Genomic DNA, 23,419 nt, shown 5'->3' on the forward strand with positions numbered 1-23,419 from the left:
ATTACTCACTTTATTTTAGTTGTGTGAAAAATGAATTATCTACAATGTTTAATAGATATGATAGTAAGTTTGGCGCAGTTAGGCAGCGAGTGCCTCCTCCCCCAGCTGTCATAGGTAAGAGGAAACAAAACTGGAGATTGATTTATGCATCTGATTCTACTGAACTTGCATACCCTGGTTCTATTACTCCTAACCTTGATAGTGGAACATCAGCTTCTGCTTTGCTTCAACAAGCTCACTCTAGTGCTAGCCTAAGTTCACTTGAAACAGAATTGTCCTCCTACCTAGACAGTGACACTTTGCAAAAGTTTGATGATGACTTCAATATCCTGAACTGGTGGCATGAACATAAGTTGTCCTATCATGTTCTTTCCATCTTAGCTAGAGATATTATTTATGTTCCTGTCTCAACTATTTCCTCAAAATCTACATTTAGCCTTTGTGGCGGGATAATCGAGGAACGACGACGACACCTAACACCAGAAATGGTTGAGATGCTACTGTGCATTAAAGGTTGGGAACTTGGTGAAGCTAGAAGCCAGCACTGTACCCAGGACCAAGAACTTGAAGATGCATTTGAAGGCCTTTATCTTGATGACTCCCAAGGGCCCTAGGGCCCTAGACTTTGTAATCTTGCATTTGTGCTCTGCTGATCTGGTGTGATATTAATGTAACTGAACAATGAACTAATTATATCAGAGCTGGACTGTACTCTTTTTTCCTTTATATGGTTTTCTCACGAGGTGTGAGTTTTTACCTAGAAAGGTTTTTAATGAGGCAGCCATTGCACAAACAGCTCTAATGTTTTATTTAAAGTCTATGAGACTAACTACTACTATCTGTGACAACTGTGATTTTGTAACCTGAGAACTGTGATTTTGTGACATGTGAAGTTGTGATTTGTGACCTGAGAACTGGGATTTTGTGACCTGAGAACTGTGATTTTGTGACATGTGAAGTTGTGATTTGTGACCTGAGAACTGTGATTTTGTGACTTGATTTTTGTGACCTGAGAACTATGATTTTGTGACCTGTTTGGTTGTTTGTCACCTATGTAGACAGTAGACTGTAGTGCATTTATATGTAGGCTAGCTCGGACTAGCCCAGTTGTGTAAGTGGGTCGTGCTTGTGCCTGACCCGTGTCATGCTCGTGCAAAGGATGGAGCCTGTTGGGCGGCATGGCCCGACACGGATATACAATCGGGCTTAGTTGGGCCGGGCTTAATTGGGCCCGGGTCGGACCGGGTCGTGCCGCCAGTTTGAACTTCTATACATTAACATAGCCTTCTTCATCTAGATCTACACCTCTCTTCGACTTTACATTGTTTGAAGGCATCTTGGGTAGCTTGCCGATCCCAAGAAAAATCTTAGGATCTCTCCTTCCTGACGGGGTCCCTTCTCGAGGGTCAGATCCGGGTGATGTTGGCGAACGCCACTGCCTCTGTGCAAGCGCGGATCGTCCAGCCACCAGACACGGACTGCCCGGCTCGGCGCAGAGAAGAACCTGCTCCTACCAGATCGCGAACTATCCGCGCCTCAGCAGAGAACACTGCCGTCGGTACACCTCGCATTGATTGATACCTAGATCGGCACCAATATATATATATATATATATATATATATATATATATATATATATATATATATATATATATATATATATATATATATATATATATATATATATATATATATATATATATACATCGTACTGAAGATGACTACAACTCTACAACTATGAAATTTGGACCTAGCACTGCAGCATAAAGCCTCGCGGCATGGCATATCGTCCCGTTGTCGAAGGTGGCATAGACATACTATCGAATCAGCTCGCTCGTTCGAGAGGCCATGAGCCCATGACGATACCCCTCCCGCTAGTTACTAAGGGGTGTTTGAATTCAATAGAGCTAATAGTTAGTTATCTAAAAATATACTAAGGCCCCGTTTCAATCTCACGGGATAAACTTTAGCTTCCTGCTAAACTTTGGCCATATAAATTGAAGTGCTAAAATTTAGCTCCTTGGGGTGTTTGGACTACTCTAATAAAGTTTAGCATATTGGAATAAAAAGACACACATGCCCCTAATGCGGAGAGAGAGAATGAGGTTAGAGGGTATGGATGAAAAATGGGATTCTCTGGCACACGTTTAGCTACTTTTAGCACCCCTTGAGCGGTTTATGAGATAATAGGTGCTCAATTTTATCACACCACCATTAACTCTCCTATTTAGATCACCAAATGGCTAAAAGTAGCTAAAAAAGCTGCTAAAGTTTATCTCTTGAGATTGAAACAGGGCCTAATAGAATTAGCTAGCTAACAAATAGTTAGCTAACTAGTAGCTAATTTACTAAAAATAGCTAATAGCTGAACTATTAGCTATGTTGTTTGGATGTCTCTAGCTAATTTTAGTCACTAACTATTATCTCTAGTGCATTCAAACACCCCCTAAGTTATTATAATCTTACACATAATCTATAGTTATGTTACTAAGTTATTATAATCTTACAAAATCTATAATTGACAGTTATTTCAACCAAACAACTTTCAGCTTTTCCATAATTATCTGCTACCAGGTAGAATCAGATTTTTAGCTGAACCAAACATTCCTTGATCTGGTCTAGCAAAATATGGCAGCAAAGCAAGCCATACAGTATCAAACAACGTTAAAGGCTTAAAGCTGGTGAGCTTTTGTAGCCAGGACACATGAAAATGCCCTGAAAAAGAAAACGGGCGAAGCATTCCCAGCAATCCCCGCATGCATAGAAGCAGAATTGTGTACATACAATATAAAGATCTCGAAAGCAAGAACCATGTATCTAAACTATCTCAGGTTTTTGACAGTAGGATGATGGCACTACAAAAAGGATGCAAGCAAAACAGAATTATACAAAACTTGCTCTGATACAAGTTATCGTTGGCCGGAGCAACACAGTTGTGTTAACACACATTTTTACCGTAATCAAGTTAGCTCTGCTTCAATGTGCCCCAAATCTTCCGATCTGTTGAGCATAATACCAAGAACAAGTGTATGTACCTTCGTGGATGACAAGGCTGCAACTGCCAGCAAATTCTAGAGGTTCAAGCACTAACTGTATGCCAAGAAAATGACACGTATACATGCAGCATTGCAGCATTGCTGTTCCAGTACTATCTAACTGCCGCTATCAAGTATTTCGGGAAGATCCATCTTCACTGTCATGTAGGACTGTTCAATATGCATGTACTGTTTTCACAAACTAAAACTACTCTTCCTGCGATGATGGTGGTTGTAGGTCCAACTTGTATGCCAGAATCTCCATTGGTGAGATAAGAACGTCTCCCTCCTGAGCAACATCACCGGTCTGCTCAAGGTAACCTAGCATTTCTGGGTCATCGTGTAAGAGGTTCAGCGAAGTCGCCTTCACATTCACAGCTGACAAATCTTTGAACATGTAGAACAGATTTACTGGCTCTTCCCCAACTGTTGTACACTGCAGTCCACCCCTTTTGCAGTATGATGCGTCCCAGCCTCTCCTCTGCAACAGAACAGCAAATTTTGGCTCTGCTGATTCGGTGTGAGGAAATCTTAGGGGCCGAGGGACCTTCAGGTTCACAATATGTATATCACATGGCAAAGAAGCAGTTAATGGAGCAAATGACTGTTGAGCCCGCTTGAAGGATTTTTCATGAGGTTTTTTGCTCATAAAAGCATGCATCGGGTAGTTCAGGTGCGCCCCAACACGATGCGAGAGGATGGAAGGTTGAAGAGTATGCAAACTATGGGTTTTAGGCAAAGCTGAGACATTGGATTCTGTGAGGAGATGAAATATAACATTCATGGGCTTGTTGTCCATTACTCCCTGCCCCAGACCACGGCCATCATCCTGAACCAACCTACGATCCAACATAATCTCTAGCCATCCATTTTTCAAGCTTGCTGCGCCCAATGATTGCTTGGAGTGTACAGAAAATCGATTACCATGTGAATCCTGCAAGAAGGCAAGTGATGGCATTGGGTAATAATTTCCCTGTAGAGGAATCTTATCATATGTCTGCCTCTTACTCATCTGAAAGCCATTTAGATCAGAATAGAAGATCCTTTGGTTGTCAATATCTGTCTTGTATCTGACAATCAATTCCCTATCATTAAAAGCATGGCCAACAAGCTCAACATGGTATTCCTTCTCGATCAGCATGTCCTGTATAGCGTCCCCACAATTGTAGATGCGTGTACTATGTGAGAGAGGTGACTTACGCCACTCTGTCTTTGGAAGAGAATGGGCTTCTTGAACCAATGGCCCTTCAGTAAGGATGAAATGTCCTCCTTCCTCGACAATTGAGCGAGCATCCCCAACTGGTTTAAATAAGTATGCCCCGCTTCCATGGCTTTTGTACATGCCAATTTCTTCACCTATCACAGTTTGTTGCCCGTCCTTGTGACGAGTTACTGTCTGGAGGAGACCACGACTTGTATCAAAAGAAAGAGTGTAATTGGAGTTCTTCATTTCCACTGTTTTGGCTTCCAGCTTTGAACAATCATATGGTTGAGGGCAAGAAAATTCCTGTTCAGTTGTGTATGTTTTCACTGCAGCAGGAATAGCCTTTTCACAATCCTGCCCAGTAACCACATAGTAGGTCTCCAAACCTAGTGGAGGAACATAAGCTCTCCAATAAAGGCGATGACGACCAGTCGAAATATTTTCATCGCTGACAAACTGCCACTCAGGGGAAAGTTGACTTGGCAAACAAGATCCATTTGAATTGAGAACAGAAACATCGGGGCTACTTACAACAACCATAACAATCTCATCCCTTGTCTGTTCTAAAGGGTTAAAAAAGACAACTGACTGTGCCTTCCCTTCAAGAGGGTGAAGAACCTTATGTACCAGCTGAACATCATACTTTGACCGTTCCTGCACGGACTCAAAATGTGATAATAATGTAGGGTCAGATCTATCATGGAAATCTCCTAAAAGCACTTCGACTGCCCTGGACATAAATAATTGCAGATCTTGCAGTGAAGTGTGCATTCGAGTCCCGTAGTCCACCACAACATGATCTTTAGCTGTGCCAGTTACCCCATCATGATGCTGAAAAAGCGCCAAATTCCTCCTTGCTGCTGTCAGTTTGTGTGAGAAACTGATGGGGAGCTTCGCACACTGAAACTTCTGACAGTATCCTAGAACAAATGAACCCAGAATCTCTGCGGCACGAAGCGTCTGTTCGAGTACACGGTCAACAGCTTTGAAGAATGGCCTTGATACATAGTAACCACTCCAGTAATCCTGATTTCTATCTGCATAGGTAAAAAAATCTCCTGAAAGTGTTGGAAAACCTTGCAGCTCAGCAGAACCCAGTTCACCTGGCCGTGAATAGTTTATCTTTTCAGCTTCATCTCTCAATGTGGAGAAGTAATCCTCCAGGGTACCAAATTTGACTTCAGCATTAAGATGAGGATTTGAGTTTATGTAATCAAAAAGTTTCTCATAATTGCGGAATTGTACCTCTGCTTCCTCCATACTAACATATCGAAAATCATCGCCCAAAGGAATGAGAAGTGTATTCGTTCTGTACAGGGTTGACTTTTTCCTATACTGGTCTAGAAGCGTTGTTGCTCTCTCCTCCACATTGTCAGGATTTATCTCAACAGGATCAGATCTCCATGGGCAGGATTCATAGCTGAAACCACGCATTCGAGCAAAGTCAAACTGGCAGCAGATTGCTGGTTCTGGTCCACACGTGTGTGGAATATCATAAGAATAGAAGGGCATCATGTGAACAAATATGTCAGTTGTTTCTTCAATATCCCAGTTCTGCCTCCACAAATATTCAAGATTCTTTTTCATTGCAAGCTCCTTTTTCACCTCATAGTGTGTTCTTTGGATTAACATGTTATGAAAACCCATTCTCCTAAGCAAATAAGCCATTGTAGATGAATAACCAAATGGGTCAATTGACCAAGAATTTTTAGGAATAACTCCAATAGTATCATTGAGCCACATATTCCCCTCCATCATCTGCTAAAGAAAATCATAAAGATCATTAAATTTCATGACTAAATAATTGTTCAAGTCATGTATTATAAGTTATAATCATATCAGACAAGTATGAATTTGGTATTTAAATATTATCGGCTAGTACAGATTAGCTCTAATGCAATAGGAAATTAAATAAAAAAGCCAGACTTTGCTCCTATGAACTAATACCAAATGAGACGCAATCCATTTGCACAGGATTAATCCCAGATCACCCCAGTTTGTAAGGGAAAATTTGTGGCATATGGGGCCAACTGGCCAAGTATACCGACATCGAGCACTATGCACAGAAGGACAATACAGTGAGCATGTCAGTTCAAGTAGTTAGGGGATTGAGGTTGCTTAAGAATGAAGTTAAATTCAGATTGTTATCCAGGTTGTTAGGAGTGTGTTTCTAGAAGATATAGTAGCTTAGTCAGCAGGGAAGAGATTATATGTACTCAGAAGGTATGCATGAATCGATTAAAAAACTAAACCCTCAACCAGTTCTTTACCCCGAGCCTTGTTTGTGGGAGACGGCACGGTGCAACCCAAGTTCAAGCATTCGGTTCAGCGGCTGCCTGTTTTACTCATACAACCTCGAACCTCACAACTCTCCTCTCCATCGCGGCAAAAGGATGTGTTCTATTCCTTAGAAAATATATAGGAGCGAACACAAGGTTAGCCCATCTCAAACTTTATAAACCATGCTTCATTACGCCAAAGAAGCAAACCCCCGCAAATAACAAAAACTAGAAAATAATTGGCTGCCTAGTGAGGTTATTAAAACTAATGGAATGTGAACCCATAACCCTAATCAGAGTTGGGTGAGATGTATCAATAGACTTGTGTAATTGGGCCTGGCCCATTGTCCAAGGGGTGATATGGTAATTACATGGGGAAGACCCCAAAACCTAGACGAGAGCTCTAGGTATTCTAACACCCCCCCGCAGTCGCAACTCTATCCTGTACAGATGTTGAGACTGGATCGAAAGTCTAAAAATACACTCGACGGTAACCCCTTGGTGAAGATGTCGGCGAACTGCAGCGTGGTGGGGACGCTGAGAACCCGAACGTCACCGGCAGCGACACGTTCGCGGACGAAGTGCAGGTCGATCTCCACGTGTTTCGTGCGCTGATGCTGCACGGGGTTGGTGGAGAGGTAGACCGCGCTGACGTTGTCGCAGTAGACGAGGGTGGCGCGCTGGAGGGGACTGTGGAGCTCGTGGAGGAGCTGGCGCAGCCAGGAGGCCTCTGCGACGCCGTTGGCCACGGCGCGGTACTCGGCCTCAGCGCTGGAGCGAGAGACGACGGGCTGTCGTTTGGCGGCCCAAGAGACGAGGTTGGCGCCCAGGAACACGGCGTAACCGGAGGTGGACCGGCGCGTGTCGGGACAGCCAGCCCAGTCAGCATCGGTGTAGACCACAAGCTTCGACGTCGGGGATGGTCGGAGTAGGAGGCCGTAGTCGAGGGAGCCGCGGAGGTAGCGCAGAATCCGCTTGAGCGCGGTGAGATGGGGCTCCCGCGGAGTGTGCATATGCAGGCACACCTGCTGGACGGCGTAAGCGATGTCGGGCCTGGAGAAGGTGAGGTACTGGAGCGCGCCGGTCAGGCTCCGGTAAGACGTCGCGTCGGCGACCGGAGGCCCGTCGTCCTCAGAGAGCTTCGCCTGGGTGTCGACAGGCGTGGAGCAAGGCTTGCAGTCAGACATGTCAGCCCGCTCCAGGATGTCGATGGCGTACTGGCGCTGGTGGAGGAAGAGACCCTGAGGCCGGCGCTCGGCGGTGATGCCGAGGAAGTGGTGAAGGGGCCCCAGGTCCTTCATGGCGAATTCCCGCTGAAGGGCGACGATCGTGCGGTGAAGAAGGTCGGCGGTGGATGCCGTGAGCACAATGTCGTCGACGTAGAGCAGGAGGTAGACGGTGTCGTCGCCGCGCCGGTAGATGAACAGGGACGTGTCCGACTTGGCCTCGACGAAGCCGATGGAGGCCAGGTAGGAGGCGAAGCGACTGTACCATGCCTGTGGCGCCTGCTTGAGGCCGTACAGGGACCGGTTCAGCCGGCAGACCAGATCCGGACGGTCAGCGTCGACGAAGCCGGTGGGCTGGCTGCAGTAGACAGTCTCCGTCAGAGTGCCATGGAGGAAGGCATTCTTGACGTCGAGCTGGTGGATCGCCCAGTCACGGGAGAGGGCGAGGGAGAGGACGGCGCGAACAGTGGCGAACTTGACGACGGGGCTGAAGGTCTCGTCGTAGTCCACTCCGGGGCGCTGGGTGAAGCCCCGAAGGACCCAACGGGCCTTGTAGCGGTCGAGGGAGCCGTCCGAGGTCAGCTTGTGGCGAAATAGCCACTTGCCAGTGACCACGTTGGTGCCTGGTGGACGCGGCACCAGGTCCCAGGTGTGGTTGGCCAAGAGGGCCGCGTACTCCTCCTCCATAGCACGACGCCAATGTGGGTCAGCGAGGGCAGCACGAACGGAGGAGGGCACAGGTGATGCGTCCGTAGGAGTGCAGGTCGTATCCGCTGCCAGGATCAGCCGGTCGACGGGGCGAAGAACGCCAGCGGCGCGCCGAGTCACCATCGGGTGGACGTGCCCGGGGTCGCGGTGGATGGCGACCGGGTGGTATACTGACGACTCGGAGCGGGCCGCCGGAACGTCGGGAGCGACGGGTATGGCCGGCTCGCGACGGTGATAGACGACGGCGGGGTCGGCAAAGCGGGCCGTGCTCGTCGACGGGCCCGAGTCGGCAGGCGCCGAGGTGGCGGCGTGGCTGCGACGGTGGTAGACGAGCGCAGGGTCGGCGAAGCGAGTCGGGGTCGACGGGGCCGCGCGTGGCGCAGGCGTGGTCGACGGGGCCGCGCGTGGCGTAGGCGGGGTCGTCGGGGCCGCGCGTGGCGCAGGGGTGATCGACGTGGCCGCGCGTGGCGCAGGCGTGATCGACGGGGCCGCGTGTGGCGCAGGCGTGATCGACGGGGCCACGTGTGGCGCAGCCGGGGTCGACGTGGCCGCGCGTGGCGCAGGCGGGGTCGACGTGGCCGCGCGTGGCGCAGGCGGGGTCGACGTGGCCGCGCGTGGCACAAAAGAGATCGTCCGTGGTGGCGTCGTGGCTGCACGAGGAGCAGGTAACGGCGCAAGACAGGGCGCCGGAGGTGGGGGAGGAATCAGGTCGGACTCGAGGAGGGAGTCAAGATCGGTGGGTGGGGTGGAGCTAGCAAGGGGAAACACATCTTCGTCGAAGACGACGTGACGGGAGATGATGATGCGGTGGGAGGTGAGGTCCAGACACCGGTACCCCTTGTGGTCAGGAGAGTAGCCAAGGAATAGGCAGCGGGTGGAACGAGGAGAAAGCTTATGAGGAGCGGTGGCGGAAATGTTAGGGTAGCAGGCACAGCCGAACACACGAAGGTGGTCATAGGAAGGGGTTGTGCCGTATAGGGCGAAGTGAGGTGTAGGGTGGCGCACCGCCTTCGAGGGAAGACGGTTGAGGAGGTGGGTGGCGGTGTGCAGGGCCTCTGCCCAGTAGCTGGCAGGGAGAGACGCCTGGAAGAGAAGGCACCGGATCATATTGGTGGTGGTGCGAATCATGCGCTCGGCCCGACCGTTCTGAGCAGAGGTGTAGGGACACGAGAGACGTAACTGGACGCCGTGAGTAAGGAAGAAAGAACGGGAGGTGTTGTTGTCGAACTCGCGGCCATTGTCGCACTGCAGGGCACGGACCGGGCGCCGGAACTGGGTTGACACCCAGGCGAAGAAGTGAGTGAGGGTGGGAAACGTGTCGGACTTCAGTCGAAGGGGGAAAGTCCAAAGGAAATGGGAGTAGTCATCCAGAATGACCAGGTAGTATTTGTAGCCGGAGAGGCTTAGGACAGGAGACGTCCAGAGATCACAGTGGACAAGATCAAAGGCCTGAACAGCCCTGGACGTGGAAGTGGAAAAAGGAAGACGTGTATGGCGGCCAAGCTGACAAGCATGACAGAGGCGGTCAGAAGAGCCCCGAGTATATAATATGTCAGAGTGGCCAGAAAGCTGGGACATGACGTCAGGTCCAGGGTGCCCGAGGCGACGGTGCCAAATGGCGGAGGAGGTGGTGGTAGTAGCAAGAGCATGTGATGTGGTGGTAGTAGTAAGTGCAGGAGATGAGGCTACTGTGGTGTGGGTAGTGGAGGGCAAGTGAAGAGAATAGAGGGGGCCAGAGCTGTCACAGCGAGCGAGCACAGCATGTGTGGGAAGGTGGCGTATGGTGAGACCCCAGGGGTCGAACTCTATAGAGCACTGGTTGTCACTAGTGAAGCGACGAACCGAGAGGAGGGGATGAGTCAGTCCGAGAGCAACAAGGACGTCGTTAAGGCAGAATGGTCCAGGAAGAACCGATGTACCTACAGAGGTGACCGGGAGGGTGGAACCGTTGCCGACGACGATGGAGGAAGGATGTGATGGGTGGGGTGGATGGGAGTGGAGTAACGAGCTAGTGGTGGGGGTAGTGTGAAAGGAGGCCCCGGAGTCAACCACCCAATCGGTGGTGGTTCGGGGAGGTGGTGGTGACGAAGGTGCGGTGTGAGCGGAGAGGGCCAAAGAAGGTGTCCCGATAGAGGCACAAGGAAGGGAGGGAGATGACATGGGCTCAACCGCTAGGGAGGCGATCGTAGCACGTGGGAAGACAAGCGGTCCAGGCACGTGACGGCCCGCCTGAGGGTGGACCTCGACGCAGTCCCGAAGGATAGGGTTCCAGACTGGATCGAAGGACACGAACATGCCTCGAATAAGGTGGCCGTCGTGGAGGAGAACACGCACAGTCACGAGAGCGGCGTGTGAGGTAAGGCTCATGTGTGGCGGGGGAGCAGCATGGGGCGGCCCGAGGCCGGGGATGTAGGGGGGCCCTCCATAGGCGAGGCTGCTGCTGATCGCAGCAGGGGCGATGGGGAGGTGCATGCCAGGGCTGGTGGTGGTAGCGGTTGTGTCCATGGCAGCCAGCATAGCCGCAGTGGTGGCGGCGGTGGACGCGTCCATCGGGGCGCCGACTGGAGGACGCCGCAGCAGGGGCTCCGCAGGACGGGTGGGGCGCGGCTCTGCTGGCCGCCAGGGGGCGTCGACGGCCGGAGACGGACAGGTGCCGCGTCCTGGCGGCTGCGTCATGGTCCGGTCGGGGAGGCGAGGGGCGGCGTCGGGGCGCCGGATCGGCAGGCGGCGCGGTGAACTGGGCCGGTCGTGGGCGCCTGGGCGGGAGCGGTGGCGCGACGCTGGTGCGTGCTGGCGGCGTTGGGCGCAGGTCGCGGAGTGCGGGGCACTCGGGTCGCCTGGATGCGCGCTGCACGGTCGCTTGGAGGAAGACGAGCAGCCGAGCAGCAGGTGCGCCGTGGGCGGCTGGGCGCGTGGCCGGCTTGCCGCGTCGTCCGCGTGGACGACTGGACGCAGGAGGACGCAGGACGCCTGGGATCTGCTCGACAGACGGTAGCTCGAGCGTCGCAGCGGAGCAGGGGGCTGGGGGCGGACGGCGGAGCAGGGCTGCAGGGGACCGCGGTCCGCGGAGGGAGATGCGACTGCCCGGGCGGCGCTCGGCGGTGGGGAGAGGGGAAGCCGGCGGCTGGCGGCTGGGAGGGAGGAGGCTGGAAAAACCTAATCTGATACCATAATGGAATGTGAACCCATAACCCTAATCAGAGTTGGGTGAGATGTATTAATAGACTTGTGTAATTGGGCCTGGCCCATTGTCCAAGGGGTGATATGGTAATTACATGGGGAAGACCCCAAACCCTAGACGAGAGCTCTAGGTATTCTAACAAAAACGATAAAACGTTGAAACGCTCATGGTTAAAGTTTTGACTTTTAAACGTTTAAAAGAAGTCTCGTGTAAACGTAGTTTTAAATAACATAGGAAAAATATCAATATATCATAATTTCAGACAATAACATGAAGTTAAATACCAAAACAGAGAGGTTAGTGCCTTATCAAAACTTAACCCATGAGCCGGATTGGACAAAAGTAACTAACATGGGCCCAAAAGTAGCTAATGGTCTAAAAACGCATGAAACACTGTGTTTTACAGTTTATAACGCCAAAACGTGGTTTCAACCTCTAATTAGAGTTTTGACGTTTAAACGTAGTTTTAATAACACTGCTACCTAGATCCCAACATCGAAGTGATATAAGATCCAAGGCCTGCATATCATTCACTGAAATGATGTTCATCAATTGACACATCAATGTCATTACAATGTTACTGAACTAATTTTTGCAGTGGGAAAGATGTTTAACAATTTGCATTTCTTTTGGAATTCATGCTATAGGCCCACTCGGCAGGTTTTTTTAAAAAAAACTTTCCAAATTGAGGAGTTCATACAATAGACCATAAGTAAAGGTGCGTCATCTGACCAGTCTATACTAATTAGGTTTAGTATATTCAAAGATAAACAAACATGTATCATTATTCATTCATAAGTATCTTATGCACTATGCAGTGAACTGTACAATGAAATACACTGGAAAGAAGCAATAGCATGTTCCATTATGACAGAGATATTCCCATAAGTTCTTCCTGTTATCTCAAACCAAGAATATGATGGTACCCTTTTCTCTTATAGTATCCTGTAAGTGGTGGTGTCTTGCTCATGCTTGAGAAGTAATGGAGAAAACTTAAGCCCAGCTTTAAGTTTTCTCAGCTTTAAAACATGAGAAAGCGATAGGACCTCTAGCTTAGTTGGTTTGGTGGTCTGAGTGTGGTGGTGTCTTGCTCATGCTTGAGAAGTAATGGAGAAAACTTAAGCCCAGCTTTAAGTTTTCTAAACTTTAAAACATGAGAAAGCGAAAGGACCTCTAACTAAGTTGGTTCGGTGGTCTAAGTAACACTCAGGTCCTGAGTTCGACTTTTAGGGCTAGTTTGGGAAGCACAAATCTGGGGGGGGGGATAGGAGAGGGCTAAAATTCCCTTCTTATTCAATTTTGAATAGGAAGGGGATTTTAGCCCCTTTGATCTCCTCAGGTTTTTTGGCTCCCAAACTATCCCTCATTGGGAGCAAATTTCAGGTTGGGGTTAAAAAATCCCCTCGTCTGTCTCACGCCAAAGCACAGATCTAAGATTCGGCCCCGGTCGCATTCGTTCTCACATGGGCTACGATGCCGTTGTGTATGAGTGGGACAAGGTTTAATGGTTTTCTTGACATGCATGAGAAGGTCTGCTTAATGTAATGCCCAGGGTTGTCTTACCCCCACAGGTCGAGTTTTTTTAAAAACATGAGAAAATATATAATAATAGTAAATAGCATCAAACCAAGTCTATATGGCATCCTCTTAGCGCCTTTTTCTTTGATATGTAAAGATCCATGTGTTTTTCAGCATGGTGCATGCCAAATAAGAAAGAGATAAAGAATGCACTTTGTTTACGCATCAATTACAGAGTACAGACAATCATGACACAACATTTACCAATGAGGAAAGGTATGAACACTGTTTTCAAGTCGTCCGACTAATCGCGATTAGTCGTCCAAGTCGATTTGGACCAATCGCGATTAATCGTCCAAGTCGGTCAGCTAGAACGTGCAGCAAGTAGTCCAACTTGAAAACAATGGGTATAAATAGTCATTTTGGCGTGTACTTGCCTGTTCTATGATGGCAAAGTAGTGGGAGTTTGCCTGCATTGAGAAACAAAGGGAATTCAATGTAGCTTCCTTTTAAAGAGAAATATGAATATGATGAAATACTTTGCTAGAAAAGATTAAACCAACAGAAAGAGTACAGTGTTATAAAACACGCTAGTTTCATTGATATAGAATAAAAGAGCACAATATCTGTTGAACAATGAATGGCTTAATAATAACAAGCTCATAGCAGAAGCAACATGCTAAAGGAAATAAAAAATAAACATGCCGGTGCTGTGTGTGATCATTTAGTCATAACCCTGACTGTTGAATCTCTTTAACATGTGTACTAATATATGCAAATTCCAGAGAAACAAATCCGGGCACGATAGTTCATGTAGGCTATCGTGGCGCTATACCAGCTCACAACAGTTGTCGCTACAATACCATTGTACTAAATAGTGGGCTATAGCAGCTGAGCAGGCCTCTCCGGTAAATTTTATCGCCCGCTATTTAAAACATGTAAATGCTCAATTGCCCACAGAATCTGTAGATTCTCTAAGCTTGAAGTGACCATGTAGCACAAGAGTCACACCTGACACTAGGCCTGAATCGACTCCTAAGCACAGAAACTACAAGTACACAAACCAACGAGATATAAGACCAAAATAAGTTACAACCAATTCATATCAAAAGCATCAAGTGCATACCTCCCTAAGATTTGAGATCACAATGTGGGCAAGGAGAAACAATGAAATTCGGTATCAGTCCTACAAGCACGGCGGAATTCATTTGTAATCGACTAGACAGCCAGGTAATAAAACGTGAAATGAAATTCATTTCGTTCATGGCCTAGACAGATGATGGACGCATAGCATATTGGGATGACAATGGAAAACAAAAGCAAGGAGACAGAAGCTACGGTTTACTCCTTAAACCCCATCTAAACCACAAAATTTTGCATCCCTCTCACCTCATCGTTCATGACCCATCCACCGCTCACAATTTCGAGCTGCCCGTCACGGACAAGCTTAGCGAATGCCTCTCGCATCTTGGGCGTCGCGTCGCGCCACCACCTCTCCAGGTATGACATCTCCTCCCATATGAATTTCCTTCGCGAATCCTATACCACAGCAGAATCCTGAGTCCTGACAATCGTCAAAAGGAGAAGAGCACCAAGAGCCAAAACCCAAAAGCAAATCTCGAGTGGCGAGAACACAAGGACCTTGGAGAGGGACTCGACGATGGTATCAAGAATGTGGCGCGACTGGCGCTGGTAGTACTCCTCCACGGTGCGGATCCAGCCGGGGTCGTTGTGCGAGTGAGGCGCGACGAAGACCTTGAGCTTCTCGGTGTCCCACTCGTCGCCCCTGTACTTGACCTCCCACCCCTGCTTCCACGCACCACCGTCAACGTCGCTGAACTCGATCCCGTCGTAGAGGTCTCTCGTCGTGATATCCACGGGCGCCTCGCGTCCTATCCGAGCCGATACGGCGGCTGCCGCGGCCGAGTCCCGGTGGCGAAAGGCGGGGCTGCGGGTGAGGCGCGCGCGGCGACGGGTGGGGGAAGACAGCGCAGCGGAGCGGGATGAGGGGAAACCGAGACGGATGAAGGCTAGGATGAAGAGCGCCGCGAAGGCCGTCGCCGCGAGGCAGAGGGCGCGCCGGGAGTAGGGGGAGGACGCGGAGTAGAGCCCCCCGCGGCGGCGGGAGAAGGCGGGCACGGAGAGGGAGGACTTGGAACGGAGGTGGTGGTGCGCCTTCGGCTTGGAGGTGGTGGGGAGTAGCGCGCCGGAGCGGGCCCCGCCACTGCCGGAGAAGAAATGCATCGCCGCCGGTTTCGGGGTCGGGATGGAGTGGCCTGACTGACCTCGCGCGGGATCGTCTGTCGTCTCGAGTGGGTCTGTGGGTGCGCGATGCGCCTTTCCTCCCGTGCCCGGCCCGGCCCGGCCCAGCCCAGCAATATTCGGGTGGGATTGGAGAGTCGGGATTCGTGAGTGGAAGAGCTATGTACTAGGTCCAGTTTGGTTTAGGTTCTGTTTGGTTTGGCTGTGGTTGTGAAAAAAACTGTTGTAGACTATAAGCTATATAAAAGTTGTTGTGTGTTGTAAGCTATTAAAAATCTAGGCTTTGTTTGATTTGGTTGTGGCTATGAAAAAAGCTGTTGTAGGCTGTGAGCTATGTAAAAAGCTGTTGTAGGTTGTGAGCTATTAAAAAACTAAAAATCGTTTGATGGAAACCACTAAAGTTGTTAAAAGTTCTTCGATATATGTTTTCACGGTTCCATCTGAAAGCCACTAAAAGCAGGTCCAGGGGTGCTTTCAGTTTTGCACTACGAGAAAGCCGGTTTTTAGAAAAAACTGCTTCCTGCATCCATCCCTTTGGTTTGGCTTTTGGTTTTTATGGGGTAACAGCCTAAACCAAAAGTCAAACTAAACACACCCTTAGGTCACTAAAGTTTTGTGACTAAAACTTTAGTCGTTTTTAGTCCCTAAAAGGCAAATCTCGTGTGGATGACTAAGGGGTTGTTTGGTTCTATACCTATGGTGCTAAAACATTGCCACATAATTTTATGCCGCACTTGCCTAAGGTGGCTAAGGTTAGACGCTCAAATTCTACGCCACAGTTTGCCACACTTTTACCCGTCATTGACAAGTGGGACCTACATAGCAGGAGAAAAATCTTGCCACAACCGTGGCTTCAAACCAAACACATGTCTAACTTGGTCAAACTTGGCTAACCTTAGTCGTGGCAAACAGTGGCAAGTTAGGCAGCAAACCAAACAGCCCCTAAACTTTAGTTCTTTAGTCAACAATGGATGCCTAAGAGAGACTAAAGTAGGATTTTTACCTCATTTGCCCTATGATGAGTAAGTTTAGTCAGAACGAAGCCGAATTACGAACGGTGTGCTTCAACCCTTCACTGACATATGGGTGTCATGTTCGTCAGTGTGGCGTTAAGTTGGCGCTGCGAGATGGCTACTGGGTTTTGGTGCCACATTATAGCTAGGAACGGTAACTTGATCAGTGGATTCGGATGGAGTTAGACATGGATACAATTTTTAACCTATGGGTCAGACCCATATCCAATCCGAAGTCGGGCAGGTATGGATTAGGATATTACCTCCCACTTGTGGTTATCCGATCATTGGATATTCGCAATCGATCCATAGTTTTTTTGGCTAACTCATATTACACAATAAAGAGTAGACCCTAACCTCATGAACCCAATGCCTAACGCTCTCAATTCCCCATTGTTGGCCGCCCTTTTAGCATTGTTGGCTTCGTGCGTTGTGCCTCGTGGCTCCTATCAAGTCCCATAGACCGCAGCACCGCTGGCAGTTGTCCCTTCCAAGCTCCAGTGCCCTTGGTTGTACCCCGAATGTCCATAATAATTCTTTTATTAGGTTTTTAATTGTGTATGATGGTGATTTAGGAAGAAATTTAATTAATTATGTTATTGAATTGTTGAAAATGATTATGTCTATCATATCCGACGGATATCCAAAAACCATCTGAAACCCCGATGGGCACGAGCATGGACATAAATTCTATTTGTGTGTATGCGCAAGCAGATATTGATGCAATTGCAGTGTTAGAGCGAAGGCAAAACACCCCCTCGATCATTTTCCCCTTGTATATTAATTTACTACCAAAGTATCAGGCGTAGGGCCAATCAAACAGGGAAGAAGAGAGGGCGCAGAGATGGACCTCGGAGACCATGGGCTCCGCCCCCTCGCCCTAACGACGAGGACAATAAGGTGTGCTCACCTACGAAGAGGTCATTCTTCGAATACCACCTGAAGCCCTAACTGGGTCGAAGGTGGTTGACTTCGTCGTACCGGAAGGAACAACGGGTCCACGTCTCCTTTGGCACGGAGAGGAGGCAGGTGCCAGGCCTTTGACGCATTCCTGGATTTCGAAGTCAAGGAGAAGGATCGAGATGAGGCTGCATTGCGCCATGCTAGAATAATGAACAATGGTCGGGACTTAGTTGAGGAATTCATTGCATATGGGGTGTGTTTGTCATGCCACCTGATGTTTCGCTCCCGAGTGTTTAGGCCCATGGATTTTTGTCCCAACATTTGGCACCCATCATTTGTGCTTCGAAGAACAACACCCACGATGGCCCCTAAAAAGCAATCATCAGGACCAACACCTCTCTGGACGAAGCCACAAAGGTAGCCCTCACTGCTAAGAAAGGCAAAGTCACATTCGTCGACAATACCTTGCCTTTCACGGCCGAGAATAATGAGACTAGCATGGAAAACATCAAGCACCCTCGAACTGACGACCTGACTACACCAGAGGACAGCATCCACACTACCAGTTCTGATAGCCTCCTACCTGACACCCCACCACCAAGGTTCGCACCTATGGAACACCCCCTAGCCCAAGAGGATGAAGACATCCTACAAGTAGGCGAGGACTTGGGGATTTTAGCAGAAGATCAACTGATATTGCATAGCCACCGCCTCATAAACAACCATCTCTAGAAACAGATGGAGGTCCTCATAGCAAAAAAGCAAAGAACCAACATGCAAGCCAAAAGCAGACAACTGATCAGAGAAGAAGATGAGAAAACAAGAGCACTGCAATAGTAAATCAAAGAACTACAGCATGAAGACCCCCGTTAATAGCCTGTTGCGATAGCCTACAATCAGAATGATTATCACTACCATAGGCCAACCCAAATGAAAATCGCCTTCCAAGGTCTCGATTTTCTAGATGAGAGAAGCCCCCTCTCCGCACAGCCCTAGGCCAAACCATGGCCACACAACTATAGAGCAGGACACCTACTCCTAATTACAATGTCAGCACAGACCCAACTCAATATATAATTAGTTACCAGATCGTCATTGCATCCTTAGGGGTGACGATTACACCATGGCCAAATCGTTCATCATTGCCCTTGAAGGCTCGACCCTCACATGGTATTCAAGACTGCCTCTCTTTCAATTGACTCATGGAAGACCCTTCACGATAAGTTCCTGCTCAATTTCCAAGGCTGCAAGCCTGAAACAGATGCTTTGGTCGAGCTTTCCCTCTACAAGCAATTAGAAAAGGAAAGCCTCCATGACTATTACAAGAAATTTCTATTACTGAAGTTGCAGTGGACGTCGGTTGATGACTAGATCACGATCCATTATGCAATCGGCTGCCTTCGTGTGGGTCAACTATACAGCCATTGTACCAGAGACCCACCATCTAACCTCTAAGAGTTGTACCGGTTCTTTGAAAAGTACGCCCAACTCGAGATGCTCCAATACAATAAAGTGGAGTCACAACGCAAGCCAAAGGAGACCCTGCAGTCCAACAAGACGTGGGCAAGGGGTTAGTAGCAAGACCACCGTCAACAAGAATGAGGCCACTAGTAGCTTCAAGTACACAACATAGCCAACCAACAACAACCAAGCAAAGTCCCCCTCTCCGTCATGACTACCCCCGCAAGAAGGTCGTGGTGGCGGCGCAACAAGAGGTAGAGGTTGTGGGAGAGGCCCCCAACAACAAAGAAAGTTTTACTATGTGTTTCACGTCGAAGACGTGGGGCATTCAACTAGAGATTACCCGGTAACAAAGGGGCCAAGGACCGCATGGCTAGGAAAACGGACACCCACCCACCCCTAATACCAACAAAACTACAACTAATGATTACCCGAGCACCCAAAACTACAACACTAAGAAAGGCTACCACTTCCACACACCCCTCTCATTACCGGAGGGTCTAGTTTAGACTTCAAAAACAAGCAATAGAAAAAGGATCACTACCGAGTACTGAAGGGTGAACCATGTCGTTATCACTATCCTGGTAGTCTAGATGAAGTGGCCCCATCTTCCGCTCACCTCTGATGCAAGGGATGTTGACCTTGGCAGCCCGTCCCATTCAGACGTGTTGGTTATAAACTGTAATATAGAAGGATGAGACCTACACAAGGTCCTCGTCGACAACGGGAGTCAAGCTGGCATCATATTCCTACACGCCTTCGATCGTATGGGCATCAACCATAGCCTGCTCCAGCCAGCTGACAACCCCTTGTATGGTTTCAGAGGCTATTGAACATTCCCATTGGGCAAGATTGAATTACTGTTGTCTCTTGGTGCCGTCCCTAGTGCGAGGACCAAGCAAGTGACCTTCGACATAGTTCACATGGTCTACCCCTACAACGCCATCATGGGAATAGGGCTAATAAACAAACTTGAGGCGACCATACACGGACTCTACATGTGCATGAAAATTCTAGGCCCTCACGGTGCAATAACTGTATATAGAGACCAATAAATTGCCTGCAATATAAAAAGGGGACATCATCCTATGATAGTGTAATGTGCATTGTATCACCACTGAGATCGAGGACCCCGTATTTCTCGTCCGGCAATAGCAGAAACAATAAAGGCTCAGATCTAGAGCAACGAAGAGGACAAGAAAGTCTCCTTGGATGCCTCAGTGCCAAACCAGATGTTTTAATCAACAGAGACCTCAGCAAGATAGAGGAGGATAAGCTATTATCCTATCTAAAAACATAATAAGGACATCTTCGAATGGTCAGCCTTAAACCTTGTCGGCGTCAGTCGCACAACAATTGTGATGTGCCCCCAAAAAGCAGAGGCTACACAAAATTTTGAATGAAAAGACTAAAGCTGCAAAAGCCGAAGTCCATCGGTTACTTGCAAACCCTAAAATGTTAATTCAAGTGGGTTAAGTAGTTCCTTTGTTATTTGAGAAATACATTTTGCTTAGTTGTGATTTATCATTAAGGCCTATTCTTTTTTAAAAAATGAAGAAATAAATAAAATTATAATTATGCATCTCATGTTGGATATTTTTGTTTGGGCCCTCTATTGTCAAAGGTCCTCGAAGTGTTACATTATGTACTACTAGTCGGTTGCTCGTGCGTTGCGACGGCTTACAGCAATACCCACGTAAACTATCCATCAAAAAAATTCAAGATTTTTTATTGATTGTCTCTGCTCTCTGTATAATATTATTTTATTTGGCTAACCGATGTTATTGTTTACTCTATGCAATATGTATTGGTACAACACGACCAATGAAGTGAGCGATTAGAAAGAGAGTTCACAACGACTGACTGAACGAACAGAGATTATAAAATGACATAATTCCACCATATAGAGACCAAATAAGAGAAAGTTTGTGAGCTCAAGTTTCTAAAATAAGTCACATGAAGTCAAACTTATAAAAAAGATAGATCAAAATATGGAGTGATTGCTAAAGTCATGCATCAATAAAAACTGGTGTGCTCCATATAAATTATGCTACTTCGTAGCAATTACTAACATTTAAAACCAACAAATAACCTTTAATTTTACCGTTAGTGTGACAAATCATTGTTGCTCCATCCAATTCAGCAACCTCAAACACCATGGAGTCCATTGCGCTAATGTGGTCTCAGAAACGACCTAATGCTTGCAGGAGCCAAGAACGTCGTGTCATGCTTGGGCTGTAGCCTCAGCCCATAGTGCTGGTTCGGCCCGACATAATTATATTTTTAAAATTTTACAAAAAACGTATATACATATATAAAATTTATATTCAATATTAAAAACGTCTACGCATGATGTTCTAATGGTTAAACACCTTCACCCAGTGTCTCCCGCCCTTCTTCCATCAGGGCATGGGTTCGAACCCCACCTCCTGCACCATTTTTTAACATTTTATGCTGATTTAATCAAATGGGTCGACGGGCTAACGGGCTGGCCCGGCACAGTCAGCAAACCGGCATGTCGTGCCTGCGCCATAGTTGTGGCCCGTGTTTATCTGGCCCGTGTCGGGCCGCCGTTTGGCCATCTATAAGTGTGCAACGGATTAATTTGAAATAGCTGTGAGGGGTTATTTGTAAAAAGATGATGCGAGACGATCGTCGAAACTGGTGCTTTAAGTATAGTATAGAAAACATGTTTCAGCACTATCAAAGAGTGACAAAGCCAACCTTCACGCTGAAAGTTACCTAAAGGGGGGTGAATAGGCTTGCGGAAACTTTTTCAACAAAAACTAGAAATGAACTGGGTAAAACTGGTTCAACCGGTGTCAAAACTGGTTCAACAGGTTTGCACGAGCTTAACTAAATAATGAGATATAAAATTGAATTGATCTCGAAAGTCACCCAGATAACTTTGGAAATTAGATGTCCCAGATGATCCATAGGGTTCAAAGTAGTAGATCTGAGAATGGCACTTCTCAAAATCCACACACCAAAAAGATATGAACAATTCTTCCACAGAATGGTGAGAGAACAAAGAACATGAACAAACACAATGAACAAGAACACCAGAGACACAAGATTTATCCCGAGGTTCGGCCACACCACAAAAGGTACCCTACTTCCTCGATGAGGCGCTCACAAAGAGCCGGGTCTCTTTCAACCCTAATCCTCCCTTCATCGACCATAAAGGTCAAGCCCACACACTAATATTTGCTCAAACGAGCGGGTAATACAAACTTTCTTATGATCTTCCACAAGATTTGGAGACTCACAAGAGACACCTAGTCGTCTAGGAGCTAGAAGCTCCAAGAGTAATGAATCCACAAAGAACTCGATGTAGTACCAAAGCTCGAATCAAGAAGAACAAGAAGGATTTAGAGATGAAGCACAAAAACCGCAGCTCTTCAATCTCACTCAAAAATTTCTCTCCAAAGATTTGAAATGGGAGAGGCAAGAGGTGTGTGAGAGAGAGTGGGAGGTGTTTCTCAGGTTAGAAATGGAGTTTGGTGCGTGCTCTTGTGTGGGGAGAGGGGTAGGAGTCAGTATATATAGGTGGGGCTCCAAAACTAGCCGTTGGGCTAATTTTGCTGTGTAGGACCAGTTGAACCACCCTAGAGTCGATTCAACCGCCTGGGGAGGCTGACAGTCAGTCTACCAGTCAAACTGCAGGTTAGACTGGTAAACAGTTCCTGACACCGGTTGAACTGCCCCTAGGACCTGTTCAACCGCCTGGTGGTTAGACTGACAGTTAGTCTGCCAATTAGGAGGCCAGACCGGTTAGGTGACCCTAACACCGGTTGAACCGCCCCTAGGGCTGGTTCAACCAGTTTTGACCAGTGATGTCCATTGAAAAACCTCCGGTTAAACTTGTCCTAGACCCCGGTTGAACTTAAGTTCAACTGCAGTTGAAAAGGCTCAACTACAACTGAAGACAGTTGAAGTGAAGTTCAACAGCAGTTAAAAAAACTAAACTACAGCTGAAGACACAGTTGAAGTGAAGTTCAAGTGCAGTTGAAAAAGCTCAACTCCTTTTCAACAGGAACACTCTCAGTTTCTCAATCCTAACAATAGTCATACTCAGAGTGTCGAAGGGATTTTGGTTTTTCAAAATAGCTTTTAAATATAGAGGCTTGAGTTTTGGCAAACACCAACCTTCTTTTTGGACCCCCTTGATAGTACGACGATTTCTATACTCGAGTTAAATACAATATAATTAAGTAAACTTCTTGAGTAATTGGTGTCTCATGTGTGATTTCTCCATAGTGTTGCTTCATAAGGATCACAAACATCTTTGTCTCACCTTGTGAAGCAAACATAAATCAAACCCTATGACTTGTACCATTTCACCATATATGAGTTCAAATCATGGCTTCAAGCCACCTTACTGATGCATCAACATATTATAACTCTTCATAGTTGATTAGTTCATCGACTTAGTGTAAGTACTCTCTTCTTCACCTTAGCCATGGTACCTCGGTCCATAAGCCATCCCTTGGCCTTCACCTTCACCTGGTCCCTCGAAGCTCTTTCCTTGCTATCTTCACCCTATCAAGCCATTCTTGAGTCACATCATATTGAGCATCTATTGAGAGAATCATTTCTTCAATATTGTGAACCTTGCTTGAATGTCAT

General features: G+C 47.6%; 1 protein-coding gene across 1 annotated transcript; it reads right to left on the bottom strand.

Moving 5' to 3' along the window:
• Window positions 1-2,716: 2,716 nt before the first annotated feature.
• On the bottom strand, window positions 2,717-15,684 carry LOC103629954 (alpha-mannosidase 2). The gene is made up of 4 exons (XM_008651052.3): window positions 14,793-15,684; window positions 14,541-14,690; window positions 13,589-13,621; window positions 2,717-5,997 (listed from the first exon to the last, which is right to left on the bottom strand). The coding sequence occupies exons 1-4, from the start codon at window positions 15,393-15,395 to the stop codon at window positions 3,244-3,246; spliced, it is 3,540 nt and encodes a 1,179-aa protein (XP_008649274.1). The 5' UTR covers window positions 15,396-15,684; the 3' UTR covers window positions 2,717-3,243.
• Between the last annotated feature and the right edge of the window lie 7,735 nt (window positions 15,685-23,419).

Source organism: Zea mays, chromosome 6, assembly GCF_902167145.1.
Source record: "Zea mays cultivar B73 chromosome 6, Zm-B73-REFERENCE-NAM-5.0, whole genome shotgun sequence".
Classification (NCBI taxonomy): Eukaryota; Viridiplantae; Streptophyta; class Magnoliopsida; order Poales; family Poaceae; genus Zea; species Zea mays.